The 25672-nt window shown below is 40.7% G+C and overlaps 2 protein-coding genes across 5 annotated transcripts; one reads left to right on the plus strand and one right to left on the minus strand.

The window, feature by feature from the left end:
* Window positions 1–6145: 6145 nt before the first annotated feature.
* On the plus strand, window positions 6146–22397 carry pfkfb4a (6-phosphofructo-2-kinase/fructose-2,6-biphosphatase 4a). 4 transcript variants are annotated; one of them, XM_008409626.3, is made up of 14 exons: window positions 6146–6426; window positions 13288–13404; window positions 14289–14385; window positions 14477–14543; window positions 14619–14693; window positions 15125–15181; window positions 15388–15509; window positions 15613–15820; window positions 15894–16040; window positions 16751–16855; window positions 18545–18674; window positions 19227–19289; window positions 19371–19435; window positions 21626–22397. In XM_008409626.3, exons 1-14 carry the CDS (start codon window positions 6375–6377, stop codon window positions 21683–21685), a joined length of 1365 nt encoding a protein of 454 aa, XP_008407848.1. In that variant the 5' UTR covers window positions 6146–6374; the 3' UTR covers window positions 21686–22397. The 4 variants fall into 4 exon arrangements, with proteins under 4 accessions (XP_008407848.1, XP_008407847.1, XP_008407846.2 ...); XM_008409625.3 differs by lacking the exon at window positions 21626–22397 and adding an exon at window positions 19794–20500 and having other exon boundaries at window positions 6147–6426; XM_008409624.3 differs by lacking the exon at window positions 6146–6426 and adding an exon at window positions 11537–11809.
* A 721-nt stretch (window positions 22398–23118) lies between these two features.
* Window positions 23119–25640, minus strand: arpc4l (actin related protein 2/3 complex, subunit 4, like). Its single transcript, XM_008409627.2, has 6 exons — window positions 25484–25640; window positions 24754–24872; window positions 24337–24448; window positions 24156–24251; window positions 23743–23913; window positions 23119–23651 (listed from the first exon to the last, which is right to left on the minus strand). The coding sequence occupies exons 1-6, from the start codon at window positions 25484–25486 to the stop codon at window positions 23646–23648; spliced, it is 507 nt and encodes a 168-aa protein (XP_008407849.1). The 5' UTR covers window positions 25487–25640; the 3' UTR covers window positions 23119–23645.
* Window positions 25641–25672: the final 32 nt, after the last annotated feature.

Raw genomic sequence — 25672 nt, forward strand, 5'->3', positions numbered from 1 at the left:
CTACTGAGTGAGCTTTTTTTTTTGTTGCTCTGTGGTATTTCTGAGGAACCCTGCCAGTTCCCGTAAATGGAGTAACAAAAGTCGTGCAACGGAGTTTTACGCAAGAACCGGTGGGTTACCAGTGGTGTGACATGGATTTATGACATTTAGCTTAAGAAACATTGAGTGTGACAGCTCGGTGAAGCGCTTCTAAGTAGCGGCTGCAGTTTGCTTTCGGATTACGCCTCGTGAATGCAGTTGAAGTTTGACTTGACTTAAATCCATGAGGATTCAAGACAAGTTTATTGACTTGACTTGATTTGACTAAAGACAGCTGAAAGTGCTTTACACCAATTAAGATATTACTGCAACCAATTGTAAAATAAGGAATAAACATTACATTTTATCTAATGCCATCATCAAGCAGCTATACATCCATACTCCACGCAGGTGTTGTCTTTTTTAAGCTTTGTTGTAAAGGAACTCAGTGTTCAGCATCTTTACAGTTTTCTGGAAGTTTGTTCCTGATTAGTGGAGCATAAAAACTGAATGCTGCGTCTCCATGTTTGGTCCTTATAAAACTTTGAGGATTAATGCAACAAGAAAGGCACCCTGAAGTCTAACTGGAAAGGTCAAAGGCCTCCTCATGTGTCTGTGTCTCAGGAGTTGAGAACTGAGAGTGAAACCCCCAAACACACCGTTCATTTGTACCCTCAACTATATGAGCAACCGCCATATTTAATCTGAACTCAGATTAGCTAAGGATGTCCGACTCTCCTGACCGCACAGAGCGTTGTGTTTGATGTTTTCCAACACTGAACTCGGAACCTTTGACTTCCCAGTACCAGCAAAGCGCCCCGTTACGTGCATGGCTTTTTTTATCATCTTCCCTGTAACTGGGGTCCTTGAAGCTTTGTTAGGTTGTTATAAATAGCAGCAGTGAAGTGCTTTTAGGGGACTCAGTCATCTGATGTGCCACTACACTCCAAAAGGTCAACAATATTATGTTTAGAAGAAAAGAACCTTTCCCCCACTTCGATCATATGGCAGTGCAGGATTATGGATCAGGGGATCATAAACTCCTGGAATAACGAGACGATGATTATACAGTTGAAAGCAATGTCTTTTTATACCCTGAATAAAAAGACACTTTTTTTCTAAAGTTAAATCCAACCAGTCTTCATGTGTTTTCGGTCAGTCGGAATGACCAAAAACGTTTCTGTTTGCCACAACAACGAGAGAGTCTGTCAGATTTATTCGTTAATATCTTCAAAATCAGAAGCATCAGAATGGTTACTGTCTCTTCAAGCAATTGAGGAAAGCCCAGATCATAATGTCATGATCTGGATTTTTTTTTTTTTTTGATAGACTGACATATTTTAGTTAATTGGAGTCACACCTGAAACATGCTGTTTTCTTGTTAGACATGATGGGGAAAGTCAAAAGTTATCAAGAAGAAAACTGCGGCACTACAGACGTCCGGTTCATCCTAGGGGACAAGTTCCAGATGGTTGTCCTACTGACCTAATGTAGCAGCCGTTTAACTTCACATAGTGAGAAACGGGTCTTTTATTTGGTGTAGTAAACAACTGGTTTCAACTATGAGTTCCTCTTTGGTTTGGTTATGATGAAATATGGCTGTAAACACAGCAGGAGGAAATTATATTTAGTACAAGAGTTTATTCCTTTTTTTTTTAATTGCTGGAATTTCACAGGTCGTGAATTTCATCATGAAGTAGCAGCAGCGAGATGTTTTTGTCTGTGGTTGTGAGTCATTTCACGAAAAACAAAGCTGGTCACTATTACGCCATACACTGCGTCGCTGATGCACAGTTAACACGGTGCAACAGTGACTCCTGAACTTCCTGCTGGCGGTATTCCACAAAAGTCACCCGCCCTCACCTGTGGTTTACAAACAAACAGGACGGGGAAGCAAAGATAGGAACAAAACGTCTTCTGGCTCGGCCTGTGAAGCGTCTGATGCTGAAGCTCCTGACATTCCTCGATGTTGCTGATGATCTGCTCAGTCATTTTACCTAGGCACATTTTGACAGCTCGATCTCAGACCAGTAGGACTGGTATGCTCCCAAGTGTTTGGAGTCAGGAGGACGTGAGGAGTGTCTCGCTGCCTTTTGGGAAGGAATGTGTTTGGTGTTGTGGAGGGAGGATGGGGCCAATGAAGAGCTCTGTGACCTACAAATGTCACCTGGCCTCCCTGTCATGCATAGTCCAGCGCTGTTCAAACTTTCCCTGATGCCTTCTGGTTATGTTATTTTTTTTGGCTCGGATTGAAACGTTTGATTCGTGGTGTTTACATAGTGTGAGCACCTCGTTAACTCACAGACGTGCACAGTCACTCGCTCTGCTTGAACAGTTTGGTGTCGATGTTTCACGCTTTTCCAGACGCAGTCATTAAAAAGTTCCCTAGAAAACTGGGCGGGATTTAACAATAAAAACCTGAAAGAAAACAGAGACTGAAAAGCATGACACAAAGAAGGAAGGAGGCAAAGAAGAAAGGATAGAAGGAAAGAAAAACTGAAGGGAGGAAGGAAAAATAGGACACAAGGAATGTGATAGGACACTAAGAAAGAAGTAAAGACGCAAAGGGAAAAAAAATGGAAGGACAAAAGTTTCAAAGTTGAAAGACAAAGGAAGCAAGAAAGGAGGGAGAAAAAGAATGAAAAGAAAGTGATTGCGAGTGGATCAGTGGTAGAATAGGCACCCCCATATACTGGATGGAGGAAGTGAGTGAGTGATAAACGGAGAGAAGGTCACGAGGAAGAAAGGAGAAAGATAGGAAAGACATCAGGGCAGGAGGGAACAGAGAAAAGACGGACACGAGGAAGAAATGCATTAAACTAGGTTAAAAGACATAAACCCCATAAATGTAAATATTACTCCATCTTCTATTATTTTATTTTTTTTTTTCATTTTATCAAAACCTGGAAAATGCTGAAATGAACTCCCATCCTTTCCAGACCCTGGCTCTACAGTCACTGCCATGTGCTGTCACAGGCTGCTGCTGTTCCTTCTAAAATAGCCTCCAGTCCTCACAGACAGGTCACATGATGCTTATGTTATCCTTAGAGAGCCATAGTGCTGGGACCTCTCTACATGTCCTGGCAGATGAGATTTACTTTCTATTATGCCACACTTGATCTCTCCTCAAACAAACACTGTAACAAGATGGTGCATGCCTCGTCTGGGCTCAGTTACATAAAGAAAATACTCATTACTTCTTGGCACACCAGATAGACCAGTTCGTTTAGCTGTGGTTTCCTTGGAAACCTCCAGATGCCTCTTCCTAAAGTTGTATAAAGGGCACAATTAGCCAGGACAGCCATGGAGATAAACGTGCGTTCTCTTTCATATCAACCAGTTCGTAAGGCAAGCTCAATTTAACAACCAAAAACAATCTTTGTTGAAGCAGATGCTTTGGCCGTTTACTCGTCTCAAATGTTTGGATGAGTTGGCATGATGCACATGAGGAGACGTAACAACACGGAGGTCAGGCCTTGCCAATAATAAGTTAATACAATGGGTCAATGCTAGTATAAGGCTGAAGATGTCTGGTTGGTTTGGAGCTGCTGCCAGTACAAGTTTCCTGGCTCTTGAGAAATAAAATGTAAGCATGTTTTCCAAAGTTGCATCAGAACAAACTGACAGATTTCTGGAAAAATTTCCTCTAGACATACATGACTATGGTGAAGTTGTGCAACCATAACACGCAATGTCACATTTATTGTCTCAAAGCCAGAGATTTGATTATAAGGGGTTTGAATCCATTGATTAAATGTTTTATCGATTGGTTAATCTACCCAGAAATCTCTGGATGATGTTTTTGGAATTCGTCGCCTACTTCAGATTTCTGAAAAACATTTGTGACTCAACTCATTTACAGGGAATCAGATGTATTATCTTCCATGATGTTTATTTTGAAACACTAGCTCAGACAGAGCCGACCAATCGCTAAATGATGCGTAGATTCCTACGGGCAGGGGAATCTGTGGAGACTAATTTTGATGACAGACTTGAGAAACAAAAAGTACTAGTTATAACTTGTATTAGTCCAGTTGTAGCAGCCCTGCTGGTTATTTGAACTGCTAATCCACTACAGAGAAGGGATAGGTTTTCCTAAATGTTCTCAACCCATGGGTGAGGCCGGCTCTGCGACAGCTGAGACTGGCTCATGCATTGTTTCAACAATCCCGAGTTCAGAAGTTAATCTATATCAAAATGGCAGAATGGATCTGGGTGGTGCAGTGGCCTTACCAAAATACAAATCCCAGCCTTATTAAAATACTAACTTATTTAAATGTCACAAGCAAAACCCTTGCAAATTTAAGCATCTGATGGAAGCTGAGTTGCCACTTCTCGCTCAGATATTTTAGGCATTCAGGCCAATACTTGGTGCAATGACCTTTGCCCAGTAGGACAAGTCTTCTCCTATAACATTTAATCTTTGACCTGTACTCTCTACAACATCTTGTCCAGTGTCCCAAGTCCTCTGCTGTTGTCTCTATAGCTCATCTCACAGGGTTTCTGTGGGATTTAGGTCTGTGGAATATATATTTTTTGTTTAGTCGAACACTTCTGTGTTGATTTGGGAACATGTTTTTGATCATTAATTTGCTCAGAGACCCAGTAATGACCCCCTTTCCATTTTCTTTATTTTCTTCTCAGTTGCATCTCCGATTTTTACTTAATATTTCCTCGTCTCCTTCATGACACAATACGAAGCGAAACAGGCCCACAGCATCATACATCATCCGCCGCACTCCATGGTATAGAAGGTGTTTTTCTACTCAGTGTGGTTTGGCTAGTAATTGATTGTTTCACACCAATTCCACATGGAGTGGTTTTTTGTTTTACTCGAAAGCTCAGTCCCAGTCTCACATTACTAGAGCACACCTTAATAAATAAATAAATAAAAAGTCCAAGTCAAATTTGGTAAACTCTTCACATTTATGTTTGCCATGGCAGATCAGAGAAAGCTTTTAATTAATTTTTAAGGCATCACTCCCAATCAACCAGACGGCACTGCCTACAAATATCATAGAGCGGTTGTTATGGAGAGCTGGAGATGGGCACCAGCAACCCTCCCGACCCCACTAAGGGACAAGGATGTAAAGAAAATGGATGGATGGATGGACGGTTGTTATGGAGACTCGTGACCCTGACATGATACTTCATGCTGCTTTTCTGGAGATATGCTCAGCGTGTGGTGGCAAGATGACCTTGACCTGCCTACGCGCTGTGGGTATATCCTGTCCAGTCCAGTTACTTCGGAAGACGGATATCGGGGCTGGGTTTGACGTAAAACCCGAGGTAACAGCTGTCGTTATTTAGTCGGGATTTCAATATGGCGACGTCCGTAGAGGTTGTTTGTATTGTAATATATCTTACAAACGTCCTTTTAAGCTTTATTTTCCAAACAACACTTTTAAGTTGTTCAATTTACACGTAGCATAGATTTTACTTGTGTGTCTTATAAAATAAAAACATCTGAACTACATCCGTTTATGCGGCCATTTTGAAATGCAAAATTTCAAAATGGCCATAATTTCAAAATGACAAATGAGGGCATTACTGTTAATTTTATTTTCGACAGGAAAATGGGGATTTCCTAGTTCCGAGTACAAGTGGAATATAGCATAAGAGGGTCTTCTTCGGAAGAAGAATTAGATTTGATGTTATTGGCGGCTGGCAACGAAATTTGTGTTTTGTTGCCACTTACTGGCATACGTCTTCTTCGTGGTTTTACTGGAAAGTGGCAAAAACAGAGCTGGCATAAGAGTCTATGTGTCACATCATATTTATACCCTTGAAAAGGTTCCTAGAAACTTTGTCCAACATAAAAAAATAAGTATTAACTTTTTTTTTTTTTTTTTTAGTTTTTGTTGCGTGTATTTTGAAGGTATTTTTTAAATGCAGTCCACCCTGAATTAAATTTTTAAAAAATTATTTTATTTTTTTTCTAAATTTTCCGCGAAATCCCTGCTAATTTAATGCAAATATAATTCATTTGAGGGTTTCCGACCACGCAGACCGTGCTGTTTCTAAGTTTCACTCCCCCGTGTCATTTGAAAGGTCCAGCCCCTACAAAGTGGCGGGTGCAGCGGCCACTCAGCTGTCAGATGGTGGGTGGGATGAAGGAGGCTGAGGAGGAGGAAGAGGAGGACAGACAGGTAGAGGCAACTCCTTCATCACATCCATTTCTGTACAAGTATCCTCCCTACCTACAGGTCCCTCTCTGTCTCACGTATACATACACACACACACAGAGGGTGTGTGTGTGTGTGTGCTCCAGCATCACTTGAGTGGTGTGCGGGCTGCTGCTGGAGGCACGTACTCACCGCCACGCACTCCGCTCCATCAGACACTCTTCCACGACCATGAGAGGCTGCTCCAGCCGATGCAAGTCCACGCAAAACCAGGACAAGGCGGGTAAGAGACGTCGCTGTTTTAAAAAAAAAAATTGTATTGTTATTATTATTAATAGTATTACTATTATTTTTGAATCCGTGCGTTTAGCTGCGTTGTTGCTGTCATTTTAGCAAAAATACAGGAAGCGACCGTGGGGTCTACACGTCTCTTTAAGACGTAAACAGCAGCGCTGCTGCTGCTGCTGCTGCTGCTTTCACCTTTCCCCTACATTCAGCATCGGACAATAATCTTTGCTGTTTACAGTACGCAGCCTGTTGGTAACAGCAGCCTGGACCGCAGCAGGGGATGGAGAGGCAGGCGGGTAGAACCGGGCTTCAGACTAACATGTTAGATTTATATATATATAAACGGAATATAGAAAGAAAAGAGAAATCAGGACGAGACGTTCCGTCTCATTGTAATCTTCTGTCTCGGTCGGTGGTTGTCATTATCTCTGCGGTAAATATAATGGCTGTGTGAGGATGTATGTGGTCGGATTGTTTACAGCTGTTTGTTGTTGTGATTGTGCAGCTCTTATTAGACTGGACCGCCGCGACGCAACACGTCCAGTCCAGTGACGTCATGCTGAAGCCCCAGATCCGGGCTTCGGAGCTGGATCCTTACTGAAGGGATACGGTTATCACGCACTTCTATATTGGGAAGTGACTTGTCCGGGCTAAAAGGCAGCTAGCTGCAATCAGAGCCTGGCAGCTGCTGGGAGGAGGAGGAGGAGGAGCTGAGCTCTGCTTCCTGTTCATGCTCTGGTGTAAACTATGCGAGACACCTCACTGAAGAATCTGTTTCCAACATAAATAGCTGCTCTAAAGTGCCTTAAAACAGCAGGCGTCGACCGTAACCTTTGACATTTTGTCACAGACGTCAGTGTTTTACCGCTTTACCAAAAAGGAGTGCAAAACTCTGCCTGGGTTTCAGTTTCTGCAACAAGAACTGAGATAACTTGGTGCAGAATTGTAAGGCTAAATAAAAATCTTAAAAGTGTGGTGTGCTTTTGAATTCAGCCCTCCGAGTTATTATGTTGTCGCATGGCCAGATTGAAAGCAGCATTTTGTCAGCTGTAAAGCTGTGGTGTGAGGTCTGGATCAAGGGTGGTCAAAGTGAAGGTTCGGGGGCCATTTGTGGCTCCTGAACAGGTTTAGTGCACACTTTGGTGTATTCCAGTCTGCTTGTTCTAAATGTAGAAAGTGTTTGTGAATGAAGACTATTTTTATTGCTAAGAACTGACTACACTTCTTAAATTGAGACCAGAACAATAAGCAAACTGGATATCTTTCCATGAACAAGGGATACATACAAAAATCATTTGAAATTGTGGATGTATGATCCATTTCCTACAAAAAAAATCATCCATTTATTGCTGAGTAAGTTTAAAAAAACAAAATTTCTGCTAATTTTAGTTTTTAAAAAAGATATTTTTTTTCTCCTCTTTCCCACAAATGATAGATTTAAGTTGTCATGGCGACAGGTCCTCCAGCGTTACTATGGCCCTCTTGGTTGCTTTATTGATCAATGCTCTCCCTGCCGGACCTGTCGGCTCAGCTGGACGGCCGGGTCTTGGTTGGTTTGGAGCTGTATTGTAGTATTTCCCTCTTTGACAAAATGCATGTGTTCTTACTTTGTAAAATTCATGAAAATACATTAAAAGTTTGTCGATGTTATGAGAAAGTTCATGGGCTAAGCGTCTCAAGCCACCCCATTCAGCTACAGTCGAGACCATCAGATAAATAAATAAAAAAACACCAGATGAACGCAGGCCGATAAGAGGCGTCTCAGTTTGTACAGGATCATAAAAGCTCTGCAGCATGTTTACCTTAGACAGCTGAAATTCTAAAAATACGTCGTGAATCACGGGAGCCACTTTTCTTCCTGGACCCTATGAACCCGACTTAAATCATGGTCCGCCAGCAGTAGGGGACGATGGATGCTGCAGTCATTTAATTAGAAACACCTCCATCTCGCCACATTTAGGTCACAGGCTCTGCAGCTCCATCTGCGAGACTCTGAGCTTAATATAAACAGCGCAAAAAGAAAAAGCACCAAACAGACAGGCCTACTAACCTGGAAACGTTCGTGCAGAAACGTTTGGTCCTGCTCAGGAGAAGTCCTGTTGCTGTGGTGTTTTCAGGTGGCTGCACTCGGCCCACACACACACACACACACTGAGGGTTTATGTTCGCACTGGATGGAGAGAGATTCTGAGAAGCTCTTTGAAACAAAGCAGACATTTTATGAAGAAAAGATGTAATTGTATGTATGCAGGGGTTGGAAACATGTCTTTTGTTTCAGCTTTGGTTAGGACATGCTGGTGTCAATGTGTAGTGATACTTAGCACGCCTGATTGACAGCTGAAGGGAGTGCAATAGTGCCACCTAGTGTCGTTTGTCTGAAAGTGACGTGAGAAAGAAGTGCTAAGATTTTATGTAACAAGGGCCAAAAACAAATTTCAACATAACCTTGATGTGAAAAGAGAAATGGACACATTTTCTTTCAGTCTGCTGGAGCTGCATTTGCAGTGAAAGGTGTTTGTACAAGGTATCTACCAAGTTATAAATACTCTTTTCAGTATTTATTAGAAAAAAAAGGTTGAAAACTGCATCTTATTTTCCTCCTACTCCATTTTTGTGCCACTTTATTTTGGACTATGCCATTAAATCCTGATAAACTACATTGAAGTTTGTAATTGTAACTTGAGTTAAATTGAAAAAGACTAAGCAATATGAATAGTTTGCAAGGTTTTACTGAGGAAAAAACTTCAGCAGTTAAGAACTTACAACTTCTTATGTGTATCACGATTCAACCAGAATCGCACTCATAGCTGGAGTTTTTCTCCCTAGGCTCTCAAAGTACAAGCAGTGCTGTAAGATTAGCTCGGATTTTAAAAGGTTAGCATTTCATTCTGCAAAGATATTGTTGTTGAATCAGGCGAACGTTGCCTGATTGTAATGTCAACAGAAAACCACTGTGCTTGGATAACACAATCTCAAATATAATGAGGTGCTGGAGCAATACAGGAAAGCAGGTTTCCTCATAAGCTCAGAGACGGTCAGGGGTTTCTATTTGTGACGCCCTACTTGTAGATATTTTATATTGTAGTTCTTCCCCTTCCTGGCTAGATTTCACTTTGGTTGTAGAGTCCATTTCTGCTTCACTAAACTTGACTGTTTTTGAAGGTGACTGTCTGATTCTCACTTGTTTCTGTCATTGAAACTTCTTATTGTTCAGAGTTTTCTCCAGAAATCTTTTGATTATTGAAGGTTTCCAGCTCAGAGACCGCTTTCATTCCTGGTTCTCTCTCCTTCTCTTACACGCAGATTTCTTAGAGGGCTCTTTTCCTCTTGCTGATCTTCATTTTGTTGTGTTTCAGAGGCCATTTCTTCTTTAGCGACTTGGAGTAGTTTAAGGATCAAAGTTTCGTCTGCATAAATATGATTTATGAATTTGGCTCTCTGATCCTCAACTCTTTTCCATAATGAAACTTTTTCTCCCACCTGAGCTGTGGATCTCTGCATCCTCTCCAAAGTTACCCAGAGCTTCTTGGCTGCATCTCTGATTAATGCGCTCCTTTGCCTAGCTCATTGTTCATTTTTGTGTGCCATGTCTTTATGGGTTTGCAGTCATGCCAAAATTCTTCCATTTTCTGATGATAGATTAGATGGAGCTCTGTGAGATTCCAAAGGTAGTTGTATTGTTTGACAACTCTTAAGTACTTTTTATCTTCCCCACCTCTATCTCCCTGACCTAATGTGTTTTTTGGTCTTCTAATATTCTTTGACAAACGTCCGTGTCCTTCGCAGATCAGCTACATTTACAGATTAATTCACATACAGGTGGACTCTAGCTACTAATTGTGTAACTTCTTAGGACAGTGGGTAAAACTCATTGTGGCAACATCACATTTAATTAAAGACATTAAATTAAATCTGTAATTACAGAAAGAATTACAGATGCAGATGCAATTGTATCTGTAATTGTATCAAAATATGTTTTTCAAAGCACTGGCGCATAAAGAGGCTGAATCAAAATGCATGTCACATTTTTCCAAATTTAATTTATTAAAAAAATAATTTACAAACCATGTATCAATTTTTTCCTTTATACAATTATGTGTTACTTTGTCCAAGTCGAGCACAATATACAATTTAATAAATCCCGTTGTTGTAATCTAACAAGATTAGAAAATATTATCTTGTTATATTTTTGCTGGCAGTGCACATTGCACATTTTATCTAACGTCAACCTATTGCCTTACTAGTCCTATCTGTGCTTATCCTGCTGTTATAATAGTTTATGGCTAAATGAGTCTGTGATGTTATTCAAGGTTCATCAGTCAAATTAATTACTGCTCCAAACCCAACTAAAGTGCTGTTCTCTGTATACGTATTCTATGGATGAACAGGAAGAAATGTTGCGCCTGTACTTCCGTCGTTACGGTCTAGTATGGCAAGTCAAATTGCATTTCATTGCTCGGAGTAGAATTCTATTCTCTAGTCAAGTCTGTGCACAAAAAAAAAAGATTTTTACTTTAGTTCCAATTTGCTCGTGATTCTAATTTACATATAGACATATAAATTTGGCGGTAAATAGAGAGGATTTCATGGAACGGCATTGTTACAAAGAAGACAAGGTTAAATTAGGGGAAATGTGTGAAGTAGCTGGATACAAATTGTGGATGCCATTGGATTTTATAACCATTTCCTTAGTAGTTGTAATGTAAATTTTGACTTGAAAAATTCTATTTATAATACAAAAAGAAATAGGCTTTATTGTGCCACAGAGGGAGAATTTAGGTGTAACAGCAGCATCAGATATATTAAAGTTCACAATATTTTGGCGAAGAGTAAATGACATTGCTGTTTTTTCACAGAAAAAAACTTTATTTCCGATTAAATTTGCTACATTTTTAATAAAATAAAAAAATTAGGTTCTTGAAAAAAAAAATACGTAAGGTGGAGTTCCTTGTTTATGTGCTGAAACTTGGCCATATATTATAGCTGCTGATTCTGAAAAAGTAAAGGTTGGAGTTTGTGATTAAATGTTATTATATCTTGCCATACTGAGTCGCCGGTTAGGTCCCATTGAAGCGAAACTGAGCACGTGACCGCAACACTAACTGGGGGGGGGAGAGAGTGAGAGCGCGAGCGGCAGTTGCGGGTCTGTTTCCATCTGAACTGAGCCGCGCGGATGAAGCACCGGTCACCTTCGGAGCAGCATCACGGGAAGCTTCCCCGGGTCAGTGTCCCCGCTGCGAACGCCTCAGCCTCACCGCAGAGCGACATGGAGGACAAATCCACGTTCAGTCCACGGGAACTCACCCAAAACCCTTTGAAGAAGATATGGATGCCAAATAAAAATGGCCTTCCTGAAAAACACATTTCTCATCGAACGGGTGCGTATAGACGACGTGGCGGGCGACCGTTGCTAGGTTAGCATTACCATTTCTGGCGCGTATGTTGGTGAACTCGCCCTTTAATGATGAATTAACGCTGCGTCAGTCCGTCTGTTTTGAAGCGTGTGTTGGGGGGGGGACAGTGCGCAGAGTTCAGATGCAGCGCTGCTGCTCCAACAGTCTGGCTCGCACGGTTATGTAAGGATTCACATAATGTTCCCCACAGATGAGATGTGCTCCCGCCGAGGAGAAAAGACCCGCTTCTGTTCATCTCTGCCTCGCTTCTGCTTTTGTGCCAGGCGAAGCACCAGCAGTTGACAGACAGGAACTGTTTGTTTTGCATTCATGCGGAAGACTTGCCGTGTGATAGTCACTCATTTTTATCCGCGCACAGACTGTGGCGGGCCACAAAGAGTGGTCTAAAATGTCGCGACCTGACGAGCCTGAAGTTGGCACCCGACTCAGCAGGCTGTTCTGGTGCTTGGCTTCAGCCAGCCCAAAGCAAAAGCAAACTAAGCGTCTGTTTATGGCCGTCGGGGTAAGGTAGGGGTCCCTGAAAGTGGGTATAAACCTAAACACTTTAAATTCATAGGTAAGTTTATAAGAGTGAAAGAAGTGTTGAAATTTGGATCGAATTCTGCTTTGGGCTGCACATAATTTCGGACAACTTCTGTACTTTTGCTAAGCTGCAGTTCAAGATTCAAATATTTAAAAAAAAAAAATCCAACCATCAGTGAATATTTTTACTCTAAATATATTTTGAGTTGTAAAACATTTATTAAGTTGGTGAAAACAGAGGGAGTTTTTTTCCCCCTTTGAAACACTTTAGGAGAAACCCTCTTAAACCAGTACAACCTATGAAATTTATAAAAATGTATGAAGCCTCTGTTGTTTCTAATAAAATTTTGATCTAAGGGATTAACTAAAGTTGCTTTAATCAAGCGCTGTGAATCAGACGCGAACGTCGGAGTCACTCTGTAGGATCTGCTGAGGTGGAGGACATTACCGGATATCGGCTGGTTGGGCGTGCAAGAAAAGCAAAGCAAAGATACAGATTTCAGAGAGCCGGTGTGGACAAGTACTCCGTGTCTCACAATGACTAAGAAACGAACCGTGCAAACTATGCGCTCTCTGACCGGGTTATAAGGGCCCCGACGGGGAAAGCTGCTCCTTGCCTTCCTGATGTAGCATTTCACAACCATAGCGACACGACCTCGAAACAAAGTGACCTCTGCTCCTTGATCAGCCCCCATAAAAAAAACAACATTTTAGCATGAGATATTTTCCTTTTAATTACACATGATGAAAGGCAATAATTAAGCATGCAGTAAAAGTGATACTGGCGTTACTTTTTTATAGCTGGGGAAGATAATTGGAGTGATTACCCTTGTGTTTTCAAGCTGAAAGCTTTTTTTATGAGTCTTCCATACTCATAAAACGTGATGACAGAAGTTTTCTCTTTCCCTCCGTTATTCCAGTATGTATGACCAACTGTCCCACCCTGATCGTCACCGTGGGCCTGCCTGCAAGAGGAAAGACCTACATCTCCAAGAAGCTGACCCGCTACTTGAACTGGATCGGCGTGCCGACCAGAGGTACTAACTTCCAGTGACTCAGACATTTGGGGCTGGGAAGGTTTTGGTTCCCCGCTTCTGGATAGTTGTCTTAATCTCACTGCCACTCACAAGAAGATAAATACGTTTGTCTTTGAAGTCATCTTTCACAAAAAAAAAGTCCAAATTAAACAGATGAAAATATATATATATATATATATGTGTGAATATACTAATACATGTGAAGCTCTGGAAAAAACTAAGAGCCCACTGCACTGACCCCCATTGATATTCCACCAAATATTGATCTCTGAACTCTTCCTGAGTTAAAACATTAGTTTTGTTGTTTCTAAATGAATATGAACCCCTTTTTCTTTGCATTATTTCAGGCCTGAAAGCGCTGCATCTTTTTTGTTATTTTGACCGTTCCTAATTTTCTGAAAATAAATACTAAATGTTTGCTTGGAATTTCAGAGACATGTTGTTAGTAGTTCATAGAATAAAATAATAATGTTCATTTTACTCAAATATTTACATATAAAAAAGTCTCTTTTTTTAAGGAGAATTTTGTTCACATAAACTTAATAATTTATTGTTTTTGTTGTTTCTGTTGTTTTGTTAATTTTGGATATTTAAAACGTCTTCCAGCTCCAGTATTGTTTGTTAGAATTTGACAAAAATATAGGGTGGTGGTAATGTAGGCTTTTAAATCCAGAAGTACCACCACATACAGTACGCATAATTCCAAAGTTAAAGGGACAGACACTCTAGCGTCACACAGTGTCCATCTGTGCACATCCACGACCACTTCTTGGCGTTTTCAGCCACGGTGAACAAAGGCGAACTCACCAGAGACATGGAGCTCCAGCTGTACAAACATCAGAAAGTATTTATTTGTTTTCCTGTTCTTTTTTTTTTTTCTCCAGAGTTCAACGTTGGACAGTACCGGAGGGAGTTCCTGAAGATCTACGAGTCCTTTGAGTTTTTCCGTCCCGACAACGAGGAAGGGTTGAAGATCAGAAGGTATAATCTATAGCTGTCGCTGTCGCTATGTTAATGTTTTTTTTTTTTTTCTTAAATAGCAAGTATACGAATGTCTGCATTGCGTTTGCAGGCAGTGTGCTTCAGCGGCTATGAACGACGTGCGACAATATTTAACAGAGGCAGGAGGCCAAGTCGCTGTAGGTTAAATCTTTTCTTTGTTTTTAGCTAAAGCATTAAGAGGCTCGCCTGAAACTGCAGTTTCTGTTTGACAGGTTTTTGATGCAACAAACACCACCAGAGAGAGAAGGGACACCATCCTGGAGTTTGCAGAACAGAATGGTTTTAAGGTGAAACCTGCTGTCGTAAAGCCTGCAGTAAATCGATTCTAAATTAAAATGAACTCAATAATTTCCTTTCTAATGATTCTAACTCCTTGGAGGTCAATTTTTGCTTGCAAAAATGTGTGTGGTTTTCATTTTTTGTTTTGTTTATTGTTTTTGCTAGTTTTGTTCATTTATCTTTGGTTCTTTACGATACCTTCCCGTTCCGGTGTTAAACGTTCTTTACAAATTTGAAGTTTGTTGCTCTTTAAGAGAGTTGACTCATTTGAATTTGTTGAAAAAGGTCTGGAAGAAGCAATATTAGCCTTTATTGTGATAATTCCTGGGACAATTAATTATCCAGTAACATTTGTTGTCATGGTTGTCATGTAAAGATGTAAAGCGAATGTTTCTAATGGTGGCTACACTGAACCTGTGTTTTCTCCCTCTTCTTCTAGGCTTTTTTTGTAGAGTCGGTGTGTGAAGACCCTGAAGTCATTCAGGAAAACATCGTTGTAAGTAGTTTTAAGTAGCTTTTTTTGCAAAAGCCCCTCTCCTTCATGTTTCTCATATATTTAGTCAGTTTCCATGTTCCTGCTGAAGAAAATCTAATCTACACCACAATAATACTTTTTTTGATGTGTCACATAAAATCGTAATGATTTTATGTGACACATAAAATCAAACGTGAAAAAGGTGATTTTTTTATTTTTTTTTTCAGCAAGTGAAGTTGGGAAGCCCTGATTACACTAACTGCAACACGGAAGAAGCAGTGGAGGATTTCATGAAGAGGATAAAGTGTTATGAAAACTCTTACGAGACGCTGGACGAGGTCTTGGACAGGTCAGGACGAACAACGACATCCAACGAGACTTGACCGGTTCACAGTTGGTCGTTTGACTCGAAGCTATGAAAGCCGAGCCATCTTACCGTCGTCTCCTTTCAGGGATCTCTCCTTCATCAAGATTATGGATGTCGGCCAACGCTACCTGGTCAACAGGGTGCTGGACCACGTCCAGAGCCGGATCGTCTACTACCTCATGAACATCCACATCACGCCGCGCTCCATCTACCTGTGTCGCCACGGAGAAAGCGAGCTCAACGTCAAGGGTCGGATCGGAGGCGACTCGGGTCTCACGCCGAGGGGGAAAGAGGTAGAAGAGAAATCCTCAGAGATGTAGCCTGAAGGCTAGGAGAGTAAAACAAACGTCCTTCTTCTCCGTCCAGTTTGCTAAGAAGCTGAACCAGTTCATCCAGACACAGAAAATTGGTGAGCTGAAGGTTTGGACCAGCCAGATGAAGAGAACCATCCAGACGGCAGAGGCCCTCAACGCCCCCTACGAGCAGTGGAAGGTCCTCAACGAGATCGACGCGGTGAGTTCACCTCGTCGCTTCCCTTCTCTGAACCTCAGTTGTGTATTAAAGAGTGATTTCAGGTTTGGACCATCGGGCCAACGGTAGAGCAGCCATCCAGGGTTCGATTCCCAATCCTTTAGCAGCTTTGTTTTTTGTTTTTTTGTTGTTGTTTTTTCATCACATGAAATTCCTGTGAATAAAGGCCACGCAATTTTTTTTTATGTGAGAAATAATGGCCACAACACAGTCTACGCGTTGTAATCTTCACGCTGTCGATGGTCGTACCATTTGCCAAAAAGCTTCAGAAATTAATTTTTTCTTCAAATAGTTTCGAGTTTCGTTAAAAACTGTGTTGAAAGGGATTTCTGTTCAGAGTAGAATCATCAAATTTAGGTTTGACCAGTGTAGATGTGTAAGATTTAACACCAGAGAGGATCAAATGTTTGTCTAGATTTCCCCCAAAACGAAGAAATACTCCTTTAATCTCGAGCTAAATCACAATCTTCCAATCAGATACGAACTTCAGTGACATTAGCACCACGATATTTTCTTCTTGCGCTCTTTCTTAAATAGAACAAGCATCAATTGACTGAAAATGTCAATAAGTAATACAGTATTTGGTAGAAATTACCATCAGGGACCATCAGGTGCTGTTTTCGTATGCTGTTTGTAAGTAACTTGTTTTATCCATTTTATTTTTTTTATTCAATGTGTGTCGTAATTTTTAGGGTGTGTGTGAGGAGATGATGTACGAGGAGATCCAGGAAAATTATCCCCTGGAGTTCGCCCTGAGGGACCAGGACAAATACCGCTATCGCTATCCAAAAGGAGAGGTCAGAGTTTATTGTTATTATTTGATTAGGTTTTGTCTGATTCTTGTTTTTTTTGTTGTTTTTTTACTTGCAAACATTTGATGTCCTTAAAACCGGCAAAGCAATTCACCGTTTGCATTCATTCACATTAATATTAAAGCTTCCTGAACCAGTCTGAGTCATCAGTTACAGCATTTTGTTCTGAATTGAAATAAAACAGTGATACTTTGTAAGTTTAGAGTTTTACTGCTGACTTGCAAGACGATTTCCGCTAATTTTGGATGTTTGTTTTTATGTCCGCTCCCCTTATCGGAGCCAAAGTGTAGAACGTTTGTGGGCCCACGTTTCTGTGGGTAGTGAGGCGACTTTAAAATCTGCCTCTTAACTCAAATGGCATCAGATCCAACCGATGGCCGCTCATAAGAGCATTAGGGAAATAATAATTTTAATATGTTTATGTTAATTTGAAGACCTTCATAATCTGGGTTTGTCGCTGATCGTCTCGACTGCTGGTTCACATGTAAGCATATTGATGGAAAGTTGAAAGAAGAATAAAAAGATGCACAAGCAACAGGATTAATTTTTTCAACATATTTTAATTACCGATGTGCATCTGCGCATTGGCAGCCAATAAAAATATTAGGGCTGACGCGATTAATCGGCTTAATTGTGATTAATTGTCAACTAATTTAACAACCGATTAATTGCTAACTGGAGTAAACAGACTAAAAAAAAACCAGATGTTTGTTGAAAGAACTACACACTTAAAGCAGTAGCTAAGCCCAAACTGTACAAATATATTTATATACATGTTGGATTTAAGATAAAGAAATAATTTTTTTTTTTTAAATATGTTCTTCCCAGAACTCCTAAAGTGGTGTCGCTTTAGTTTCACTTGGTCCAGATCCTGGAAAAAACAATATCTGCTATTAATCTTTTAATAATAATTGGAGAGCATATTTTGCTTTCCAATTATTAATCGGTTAATGCAAAAATTAGTCAATCTGCAAATGATCAACCGTTCACTAAAGGAAGGCTCTCTTATTGCGTAAATAAATGTCTTTCTTATTTAAAAAAGGAGATAAATTGCTTGTTTGCATCTTTTACTGTATTTCTAATCTAGTATAAAAAAGGCTTTAGTGGTTAAATGAAAAATCTTCAGAATGTGAACAATTCTTTTATCTGATCAATTAATTAATCATCCGAATAAAATAATCACTTACTAAAATATAGCTTAGTTGCAGCCGTAAAAGATATACATAGATGGGCATTTTTAGACATACTTTACATAAAATGATGAATGAACTTGTGGTTTTTGTCCACTGTCTACATTGGAGTGACTCAGACTCAGTTCAGTTCTCCTTTGTTAATACAGTAACCACATTACAAACACATTATTCAAATATCTCCGCTAATGAGACTCTGCTTGGACATTTGGCCTCCAAGCTAAACACAAGACCGCAGTAACCAACGATTTCACATCAGTGGCTTTCTCGCTGAACGCCTGTCCGCCTGGTCAGCTCTCGCCTTCCATTATCCCTCCATTAATCTCCCAGACGGAAGACAGATCCGGTCATTATTGTCCATTTTCCACCTCCTCCGATGTTTAGTCTGTTTACCTTTACGGAGAAAGCCTCACCCGGCAGATTTTCCTTCCGTCTTCTGATTGATGATCTGATTAGCCTCTCTGAACATTTTTGCCACGCTCAGTCCTACGAGGACCTGGTGCAGCGCCTGGAGCCCGTCATCATGGAGCTGGAGAGGCAGGAGAACGTGCTGGTCATCTGCCACCAGGCGGTCATGCGCTGCCTGCTGGCCTACTTCCTGGACAAGACGGCAGGTGGGTGTGTTAAGAAGTCAAACATAGAATAAAACAAGGGAAACGTCATGGGGGAAATAACCAAAACCGAATTATGTGCAAATGACACATTTGTTTGGGTTTTGTAAGGAAACTAGAGCATTTTGTTTAAAAATAAATGCTGGTAATATTTATGCTGTGAAGTAGGGGTGTCCAAAGTGTGGCTCTAATTTCCAAAGTCTTGCTCTCTCTCGCTCACTCACAGGCTGAATGAATGACAGACATGGCTTAACATGTCACATAAAATACAGATTTCCTCTGTTTGTTGATGACCCAGTTGTGCTAAGTTGTGATATTTATTTTTCCTGAAAATCCTCCAATCCTGGCAGCCAGATGGCGTACGAATCAAGTCTGAGAAATGATTTCAGATCCTTCATAAGGCAAATTTATATATATATATATATATATAATATATATATGTGTGTGTGTGTGTGTGTATTTTTATTTTTTTTAAGAATGTAGTTAAAATGTGTATATGGACACAGGAGGTGTGCTTCTGCTGATTTCATTCGTCTGATTTCTGTGTCTGTATAGAGGAGCTGCCGTACCTGAAGTGCCCACTGCACACCGTGCTGAAGCTGACCCCCGTGGCCTACGGTAGGGCTGCCATCTTGTGCTCAATATGCTTAACAAATGAAAAAGGTTGTTTGCTTTACCAACAAATATCCGTCATCACAGGCTGCAAAGTGGAGTCCATCAGCCTCAACGTGGATGCAGTCAACACGCACAGAGAAAAACCAGAGGTGGGTTCTGCTGGTATTCGTAACCTCGGTTGTGTCGTTTGTCTGCGGGGTGCAAACACACTGAATGTGTTCAAAGCTCCCTTTAAAGCTGACAGAAAACATTTGGCACCATTTTAAACTTTACTAATAAAGCCTCAAGATGCTTTAGCTCTCGAAATCAAATGCATATTTAGCATTTTCCTGTTGGCTCACAGCTAATTGTCAGTGAAGGAAGAAAAAAAACATTTTAAGAACCAAACGTGGAAGAGTTTTTATGGTTTCAAATTGTGTTAATGTGTGTATATCTTGTTTCCCTTGTGTTTGATTCCTCCACCTCTTTGTTTTTGTTTTTGTGTGTTTTTTTTTTTTTATCAAACAGAACGTAGATGTGACACGGATGTCAGAGGAGGCTTTGATTACTGTGCCAGGTCACCAGTGAGGCAGTTAGCGCTCTCCGACACCGTCTACCCTTTCCCTCCTTTAGCCTTGATTACGCACAATGATCCTTCATGGCGCACAAAATGCACACTTTAAAAACCTTGATTGAGCCTCTTCTTTGGTCTTTCTCTGTTTTTTGGGGGGGGGATTTTTTGTTCTTTTTCTTCCACTTGCATTTAAAGGCGTGGTGATGGTGGTAAATAAGTGGACTCTGGTTGCTAATCTTTGGGGGTTTTCTTTGAATCCTGCCTCGCCGTGCTCGCTCTTCCATTCTTAGAGAATGAACGAAAAGCTTCTTAAATGACGCTGCACTCCAAACCCTGAAGCAATGAAGCTCCGGCACCCAGTCTGAGGAAGCACCTTTCATGTGTAGCAAAATCTTGTCTGAACATCTTGGCGATGTTTCTCTAGTGCCTCAAAGTTTTTAACAAAACTCTAATCTACCTACACGACATCGCAGATTTTTTTTTTTCTTAACAATCTTTAATTTATTACAATGTGAAATAGTGTTAAGTCAAAAATGCTGGATTTATGTAGCTGTTTGTGATAATGTGAAAGATCTTGAAGGATATTCATATCAATTATCAGAATTAAAAGGAATATTTTTGTTTGCTGTTTGTAAATAAACTTCACCCAAACATCCACCGATTCCTGCCAAACTCCTTGTGCTTCATTTTTTTAAGTTTCCATTAACAGCTTATTTGTTTCAGACATAAGTACAGAAAAACAAATCAAACAATCACTAAACAAAAAATGACACCTGTTTTTTTAACATAACCATATGTGTACTAGTTTTAGACTTCCTGTTTTATGATTTGGTCTGAGGTCAGAACTGATGTAGAAAAACTATCTGAAAGCTCAACTTACAATATCCACTGGTGTTCCCCAAGGAGCTAGGTTAGCCACCATTTTCTTTTGTATTTTACTTTTTCGTTTTAATTCTAAAGCCACTTTGTCTGACATAAAGGTAAATAAATATTGTCTATATTTTTAAATAAGTTTGGGGCAAAATACACTTATATGCCAAGTGTTTTTCATACAGCAGCACCTTCCTTATGTCAAGCTGCAGAACTTTTATACAAAGCTTTTCACTCAGTGTTGAGTTTATTAAATATGGTTGTAAATATTTAGCATCATTCTAATTTATATTTTGTGTAATTGTCTAGTTTTGCCTTAAATAAAACTTTTCTGACAATTCTCAAACATGCTTTCAGTTCATGCTTATAATGACATTTTGACCAGGTCTGCCTGGGGTCATTGACAAAATTAAAGGAAGATTATATTAAATTTTTAAACCAGATTTAAAAAAAAAATTGCCATATACTTGACAGACTCCCCAGACCAAGTACTGCTTCCCTCTGAGGACTCGGATGTTTCCGGGTCATTCATATGCAGAGCTTCCTCTGGGGTTGGATGACAGAGCGGCTGTCTCTGAACAGAATCCTCTGTGTCCAGAACAGACTCCTGTCTGCTCAGAGAGGAGCCTCTAATGAATTATACTCGACATTTAGTTTCAACGTGTAAATATTTTAACGGGAGTTTTGATTATTTTAATGGCACCAAAGACTTTTTTTTTTTACAAGACGAAAGAAGAAAATCCCATTTCCAATTGTCTGGTGCATTTAAAAAAATAAAAACAATTGAAGGTGTCAAACTGCTCTGGATTTTGTCCTCTGTTCCACCAAACTAACTCAACAGACATGAGTGATTTCATTGGCTGACAAAGTGTTGGATATGAAAGCCCATCTGACCCCGCCTCATTCCTCCTTCCAGAACGTTGACATCCATCGTACCACTCAAGACGCCCTGCAGACCGTCCCTGCTCACCTCTGATGCCTGGGCTGGAATCAGATGATACTGAAGTTGAATCCTCTTCCCCCCCAGTGAACTCCCTGCCCCCTCCACCCTGACCAGTCTTGTGCGTTTCTCACATTTCCAGTCACTGGTGACCCATTAATTGGGTGGACGACATGCCACACTGCCACAACCCTTAGCTCTTCCTGTGTCCTGTGTTTGTCCTGTTCGAATTTAAGGAGGAACGTTTGACCTTTATGACCCTGATGTTCATATCGTAAACACTCAGCTCACGGCGGTCGGTAAATTCGCTGCTTTCAGGGTGTTGGTGTTGTGCGGCGGCAGACTTGACACTGGGAAGTTACTGTAGCGTGTTTTCAAGTGTTAACCTTTTTTTTTTGCAAAATATCCAATTCGTCTGCTGCATGTTTGACTTTGTGCAGTCATAATTTCACATGATCATGTGCAATTCTGTAGGTTTTGAACCTGCACTGATATGAAAACAAAGCTCTTTATGATAACTGTGCTAATAGGAGTGAACGGAGAATTGGGTGGGAATAGTCCCCACCCCCCCTCCTAGTTACTGTACGTGATGGGGTAAGCCCACCTGTAAACTATTATTGTGAAGCAACACATTTCAGTAATAAGAATGCAAAAAGGATCATTAGCCAAAAATATTGGTGGTGTTGATCTCAACTTGAAAATGTATGTTCCAACTCTACTGCAATAAAGATGTTATTTTTCTAAACCACTCAGTATTTTTGTTTTATTGACTACTGTATTTTCTGAATGCTTTACTTTTTCCAACAGCATTAGCCTCATCTGCTCAAAAAAAAAAAAAGGTAATACCTTATATGATATCTGAAATATGCTTGATATGATTCATTACTTCATTTAACAAGAAGTTAGGCATAGTCTCTCACCAGAGGGTGAAGCTAACAAAGTATTGTCATAAACCGATTATCATTTTCTGGTGTGGCAAGGTAGTATTTTTTCCGAAAATCTGTATATTTTATTGTGCCAAAAATGTTTTGTGCATTAAAGTGTGAAATGTTAATTTGTTTTTACTGCCTGCACTAGTTGTAGAATTAAACAAAAGGAAGTGAATGTTCTAGTAGGAGTTTACATCAAGGAGCGACAGCTGTTTTATTTAGAAAGCGGTGCCAATGTGAAGTTATTGTCTTAACTGAAAGTAAGATAGAAAAGAAAAGCAGTTTGCTCAGGTTTCATCAGGACAGCCATTTTCTGCAAGTAAGACATTGACAATTTTGGAGTAATCCGCTCAACCCCACTTTCAAAACAAATGACCTTCTCTCCCTGAAGTGACATTCTAACATGCCGTCCGCATCACTTCCCCTTCCTCGCTGACATGACCTCACTGCCTTCGACGAACCACTTCCTCAAAAAGTGTTTATAGGTGCAGCAGCAGCACCAAACCATGTATGGCGCTTTTCTGACTCCAAACACACAAGTACAAACAAGTGACTTTTATTTCTCTCTCATTATTTTCTTACACGGGTAACCATGGCAACTTTACAGCGGCTTCCCGCTCCGTGATTTAATGCCGCGCGTATCACTTCCCTTAGACGTTTTTGTGTTCAAAACTTTGGAGACAATTTTTTGAAGCAACAGCGACAGAACATACAGGACTCCGTTAGACGATATAAAAAAAAAAAACTGGTCATTTTTCTTTTTTTTTATCTGCAACAATAAATTCTCAGCGCTCCACCGTATTCATGGCTATCAACTTGATTAATACTTTTAAGGACCCGCCTTTGTTTGGGGATTTGTTCAGAGAGGCTGAAAATGAAACTGGCAAATATTTCATTATATACAGGAATTGATATCCATGAATACGGGGGAAATATTACAGGATGGACACAAAAAGAGTGTCGGATTGGTCACAAAGATCTCATCTCCTCGCTGATTGGCTGTTTACTCCCCAAGTTCTCCATGAGTTGATTGGCACCTTAGAGAGACCCCAAAGACAACGCCAGCATCAGAACTGTGGAAAGGAAGCGGATAATTAGCCTTGGTCATGATCTCTAACAATATTCAAGCGGACAAAAAATGAAAAAATAAGTAAATAAACGTACGTTCTTGAGGAATTCTTCAGCGACGATACGGGCCCGGGCGTTGACGGACAGCTTCATCTCGCTGATCTCCTTGTCGATCTCCTCCATGAAGTGAATGACGAAGTCCACCAGCTTGTGTTTGTACATCTGCTCAGTGTGGAAGTTGGTGATCAAGAAACTAATATCGTACCCCTGTGGAGATGACAGAAGATGCAAACGATTTAGTAAAAAACAACAACAAAAAATGATAATAAATCCATCCGTTCGCCATCTTCTGCTTATCTCACTACAGCTTCTGTAGAGGGATATGATTTATGTCAATTCAAATAAGTTGACAAAGTAATTTATTGTCTTCTGTTTGCACATGGATGATTGTACCCTTTGCTGTCATTAACTATGTATGTTTTAAAAAATAAAAGACCCTGATCCCTTACCTCGACTGGTTTCCTCCTCAGAATGAAGAAGTTCTCAGCTCTCATCATCATGAACCGCATGAATTTGTGGCAAAGAATCTTCTCGATTTCATCAGCCTGCAGTTGAGTAGGATTGCTTTTAGATTCGAAAAGGATTGTGGTGTTTAAGAAACAACATCATCAAAATTGTGTTAAAATTGACCTGCTTGACGGCAATGCTGACTCTGACGGAGTTGATGGACCCCTCGATGAGAACCTTCTCCTTGTCGTTACGGCTGATCACCACCGGCTGGAGAAGCAGCTCCTTACTGCTCCTGTAACCATGCCAACGGAAAGCGCATCTTTCAGCCTTCGGGGTCGTTCATTCTTTGCAAGATAGCTGCTGATGGCAAAACAGGCTGCGGCAAGCCCCCCCCCTTCCAGCACAAAATTCAAAAGCCCTTGCTCCAGCCTGTGTTATTTTTTTTCTCTTTCCTCCCCCACGCCTTCTTATACAAGTCGGATCAAGTCCGTACTTGTGTGACAGCTGCAGAATACAAGAGGCTTGAGGGATGGAATACAAATGAAAAATTCTTGACAGCCACTGGGTCTCCAAATGAGCCAGCGCCAATAAACATACCTGACCTCCACCTCGGGCTTGTTGTGACGCTCCACCACCTGAGAGGAGAAGTTCTCCAGGCAGAGGGCTGCCTGCAGGGTGGCCCTCACAGCGTTCAGGTAGGGGCGCAGAGTCGCCGTCTGAGCAGGAAAAGGGAGGAAAGATCATCGTCTGCTGTGTTTGTTGTACGATAAAGATCAGAGCAGGAACAAAAGTGAACCTACCAGCTCAAAGAGCTTGACCTCTGAGGTCAGGTTTGACATACATTTCACCCGATTATGTTTTGTTGTCACATTAAGGTTTCGTTTAACAAATGATTTATTATACACGCACACACAAAGGTATTGATTCAGCTATGTGTGGATTTAGGAAGGAAGTGATTGGTTTCTTTAGGAGTAGTGAACGAGATGCCTTCAGGTGGACAGTAGCTCGTCGTTATTCTTCAAGCAAAGCCTCGGCAGCGTCGAGAAAAAAATATATACATTTTTGCCTTCAAATGTCTAGGTGATGAGAAAATAAATCCGTAACAAGAGGCCCGAGCAGGAAAAAAAAACAGCTCAGCTAAATCTCTCTAGTTTCTACATATCGTTTCATCAAGGATGTCCGTGCTCTGATTTCTACTGCAGCCCGGCCGCAAGACGGCCACTTAAGCTAGCTAGTTAGCTAATATCGCCTTGAACGAACTCGCGATCAGCCGAATTAAAAAGCTAAATATTTAAATATAAAGGTACATGTAGAGTAGGAGACTTACCATTTTTGATCTGTACAAGAAGGAAGTTCCTCAGCCACGCCTGGGACGACTCTTCCGTAAATCCTACATAGTAGAGTACAGCTAAAGTGCGCTCGTTTTCTGTCAACACCTTGTTTGAGGGGGCGGATGTCTTCACGTCACAGAGAAAAATATGAAAGTAGTTCAAGCCACCGCCCAGGTCACAAGAAA

This window comes from Poecilia reticulata, chromosome 5, assembly GCF_904066995.2.
Source record: "Poecilia reticulata chromosome 5, P_reticulata-male-v2, whole genome shotgun sequence".
Lineage (NCBI taxonomy): Eukaryota > Metazoa > Chordata > Actinopteri > Cyprinodontiformes > Poeciliidae > Poecilia > Poecilia reticulata.